Here is a 4,100-nt window from a genome sequence, read left to right as displayed (position 1 = left end):
AGGTTGGGTTCTAGAATTCTCAGCCTCCTGTAAGTCCTGCCCCAGTGATGTGGGAAGAACTACTCCCCTTCCCCCTCCCGCTTTAGAAATATTTCACACCTACACAAAATTGTAGAAAACATTACTATAAACATCCATGCATCTACTATTCAGCTTAAGAAATGTAACATTACAAATATAGTTGATACCTGCTGTGGAGCCTTCTCTACTAGAATGCCCCTCCCTTTCTTTCCCTGAGAGGTAACTACCATCTCAAATGTACTTGTCTTTCTGTATGCTACACTTGTATGCATCTCTTACATGCACACCTTTTAGTCTCTCTATATGTACCCACAATCAATTTATGGTGATCATTTGTATGTTTTCTTCGAAGTCATACACATGGTATCATGTTTGTATCCTTTTGGACCCAACTTTTTTCTTTATGCATTTTTCCCCCTAGGCCTCAGCCCCTGTGAATTCTAGTCTCCTCCCCAGCCCATCCCTTGCTGTCCCTTTCAGTTTACCTGAAACAGCCCCGAGCCAGTGAATTAACCCTGGCTCTACAGGAGGTGCTGAACTTCTTCCTCTGTTGCCTGAAACCAGTGGTTCTCAAACCTTAGTGTTCATCAGAAGTCCCTAGGGGGCTTGTTAAAACACAGATTGCTGACTCCACCCTAGATTTTCAGATTCCATAGGTCTTGGGTGGAGTCTGAGAATTCCCAGGTAATGCTGATGACGCTGCTTGGGGGCCAAACTTTGAGAACCACTGCTCCAAATCAAAGTCTGGGCCCAAGCTCAGCAATACCATGTGGCTTCTAGGCAACCTGGGCCATCCATGAAGTTTTCTTCAAAACCGTGCTCTAGAGCAGTATTGTCCAATAGACATATAATGTGATCTACATGGGTAATTCTAAATGTTCTAGTAGCCACATTAGAAAATAAAAAGAAACCAACAAAAACTTTAATATTTCATTTTAATTCAAGTATTATCATCTCAACATGTAATCAGTATGAAAATCATTAGTAAGATATGCAATATTATTTTCACACTTACAGACATATTAATAAGACTAGCCATATTACAAGCGCTCAGCGGCCACAACGTTACTAGTGACTAAGGTAGTAGACAGCACAGCTCTAAAGACTTGAGCCCCATCTCTCTCTTTTCAAAAATGGTTTTAAACTTGACATTTTAATTGACTTTTGGCTGCAGTAAAAGAATTTAAAACAATCTTACCAAATGGTGGAAAGTAATATCTTTCAGTGAAGGTATGGTGGGCCAAAACAAAGAGGTAAAAGAGAGATTTGAGTCAGAATTATTTATTGAAAAATCTCCCCATGTTTCAATTTATTCATTTAAAACAAACTCTTACTTTTAACTTGAACAAACACTGTCAAATATATTTGTGAAAGATAAAAGTTAGATGTCACTAGATACCAGGTTTGAGGTAAAGAACTTCGGAATGATATGTGTTAAAATTCTCGCAGGCATCTGAATAAAATAAAATAAAAACAATGAACAAGAGAGTCTTCTTTCTTCATCTTCTTACTATTCTTCCCAACTACAGAATGAAATGAGAAAAAAATAAATAATGGTACATTAAGCAGCACCAGTGACTTTCTAAATAGAAGAAAATGGCCAGCTCTGTGTATATCTGCAAGATTTGTGTGCTATATCTTAAACAAGCAGAGAAGAACACCTTTTCCTTTTGTAACTCGCAAGCTTAGATATCAGGGTGCTTGTGGAACTGATGGTTCCAGTCAAATGATCACACCAACCTTGTCTCCCTAGCACCAGAAAAGCTTGTTGTTGTTATTTTTACATGAGAGGCAATTCTGGGATTTAAATAAATCTCTCGAGCTTTAACAGCCTGTGCTAGTTCCACAAATGATACTCCCTTACCCTCCCAGATCCTTGGTTTCCATATCTACCATATGAGAAAGAAGCTGTTATGAAATATACAGCTGTGAAAATGCAAAAAAAAAAAAGAAAAAGAAAAAATATTAACCATTTAAATATACTCAAAGACAGATATGCCTTAAGACTTAATTACACACATTCTTTTCATTTGTCACATAAAATACAAAGATATATAGCTAAACAAATATTTAGGTATTAGTCATTAAATGTGGTCCTACTTGAAATTCTTAGCTTTTTGCCATTTGTAAGTAGTCACTTTGTAAAATGCATTGAGTTGTCTCCTAGTTACTATGGGAGCCTGCATTTCTGTGGCTAAGTAATGAAGGCCCAACTAATGTGTGGCCCAACAAAGTTAGATGCTGCGTCTGGCAACTGTTTTCTACACAAATATTGGTCTTGGTAGTAGGTCTGATACATTTGACACTTGTTAGTAGTCCTGCAGCTAGAGGACAAAAGACCTCAACATGAACAAATGAGTAGCCATGAAGTATATTTCAGAACACACTGCAGTTCATATTACTAGGTACATGAATATTCTAGTAATATTTTACGTAAGCTAAATTGAATTTTTAAACTACTTTTAAACATTTTCTTAATTAATTTACTGGGATTTTTTTTTTAAATAAAACTGTCAGTAACAGGTAAATGCCAGGAATAGTTGAGTGATCCTCAAAGCTATACACAGATACCTGGATTTTCTCAGCTTCCCCTCTGCTGCGTCTAGGTCCCTTTGGAGTTCTTCACCTTGTTTTTCTCATCCTTCTCTTTTTCTTGTTCTTTCTCTTCCTCGCCTGCAGAATCCTGGGCCTTTTCATCCCACTTTTCATGCTGATATTTAGTGACTTCTTTAGTGGAGAATAATAGAGACGTTGGGACCAGACATTCGCAGAAAATATAGCCCAATTTATAACTAGCAGCGGCATCCCGTACTCCACCCTCAGGAGAAGCAGGAGGATAGACTTAACTAAGGAAGGAATAGCTGGCCATCTTCCTACTGGTTTTCACAACAGTTCCATGGACCTCACGTTGCTGCTGCTTGATCATTTCCACAGTGACACTATTTCCCTTTTGTCCAGTAAATATCCCACCCAAAGCTGCTGATTATTTCTAGTTCTTTGGAGAAGAAGAGATTAGAATCATTGTGTCTGATCTCATTCCAAGTGTTTTGGTCAGAACTTTGTTGGGAAAATATTTGTTACCTCAAAAGACAAATTCTATGGTGAAGCTCATTGGTTCCTCACCCCCCTGAATGTTTCATTTTTACCAAGGGCCAATGTATCACTTCATCATTTGGGGATCAACTTTCTAAGAATCTTTACACTTTGAAAAGCCATGAACCAAAAAGGATGTCTGCCATTTGCCTGTTCTTTTCTTTCTGGCGTCCCTTCTGTTTCCTGCGGAGCTCTCTCTTGAACTCCTATCTACCCGGCCATTCATCTGTGGGCCCCCCAAATGGCATCGATGATCTCAGATCTCCTATCAAATACAGGTTGGTAGAGGGCAGCATGTTTTCTCAAAATCATAGAGGTCGTTAGAGAACTGGGCTTCGACTCATTGGGAAACATTCGGCCTTAAGTTTCAGGAGGGCCCTGACCCAAACTTCACCACCCGAGGCCCCGACCCCCGCTTCACCACCCTCTTCACCAGCTATGCGCACACCGCGGCCCTGCCTGGAACCCTCGGATGCACGGGTCCCTGCCTCCCCGCCACTGCAGGTAGCCCGTTCCTCACCCTCGGGAGCAGCAGCCTCCTCTGCGGCCGGTTCCTCTGCGGCCTCCTCCTCTGCAGCCGGTTCCTCTGTGGCCGGTTCCTCTGCGGCCTCCTCTGCAAGCTCCTCCTCTGCGGCCTCCTCTGCGTGCTCCTCTGAGGCCTCCTCTGCGGACTCTTCTGCAGGCTCCCTGGTCATCTCAGCCTGGTCTGCTGGCACCTCAGGCTGTGGGACCGACGCGGCCTCCTGGAGCAGGCCCAGGCCCTCGCCCTCAGGGCCCATGGCCCCTACGCCCAGCCTCTCACGCACCAGCAACAGTGCGGGCTCATTTGAGCCACTGGGCGCCGCAGTGCGGGGCCTCCGCATCAGGCGGCCCCCACGCATCCCGATCAGGATGTGGTCGTTGTGATAGATGCGGCGGAGAAGGGAGTGGACCATGTCCAGAAACTCCACGCGAAAGCCTATTATGGGGTAGCGACGGGTGGCCGC

The 4,100-nt window shown here is 42.9% G+C and overlaps 1 protein-coding gene across 1 annotated transcript in view; it reads right to left on the bottom strand.

Annotated features, from left to right (window-relative positions):
• Positions 1 to 1,323: 1,323 nt before the first annotated feature.
• The window catches only part of LOC105537553 (cancer/testis antigen 47B-like), a 3,172-nt gene continuing 395 nt past the window's right edge, over positions 1,324 to 4,100 (bottom strand). Inside the window, exons 2-4 of the mRNA XM_011977204.1 lie at positions 3,635 to 4,058; positions 2,593 to 2,748; positions 1,324 to 1,474 (exon numbers count right to left, since the gene is read on the bottom strand). Of these exons, the coding sequence (XP_011832594.1) occupies positions 2,624 to 2,748; positions 3,635 to 4,058 (549 nt within the window). The 3' untranslated portion in view covers positions 1,324 to 1,474; positions 2,593 to 2,623. The remainder of the gene's footprint in view (positions 1,475 to 2,592; positions 2,749 to 3,634; positions 4,059 to 4,100) is intronic.

Source organism: Mandrillus leucophaeus, unplaced genomic scaffold (genome assembly GCF_000951045.1).
Source record: "Mandrillus leucophaeus isolate KB7577 unplaced genomic scaffold, Mleu.le_1.0 Scaffold174, whole genome shotgun sequence".
Classification (NCBI taxonomy): domain Eukaryota; kingdom Metazoa; phylum Chordata; class Mammalia; order Primates; family Cercopithecidae; genus Mandrillus; species Mandrillus leucophaeus.
This window is presented reverse-complemented; position numbering and strand designations above follow the sequence as displayed.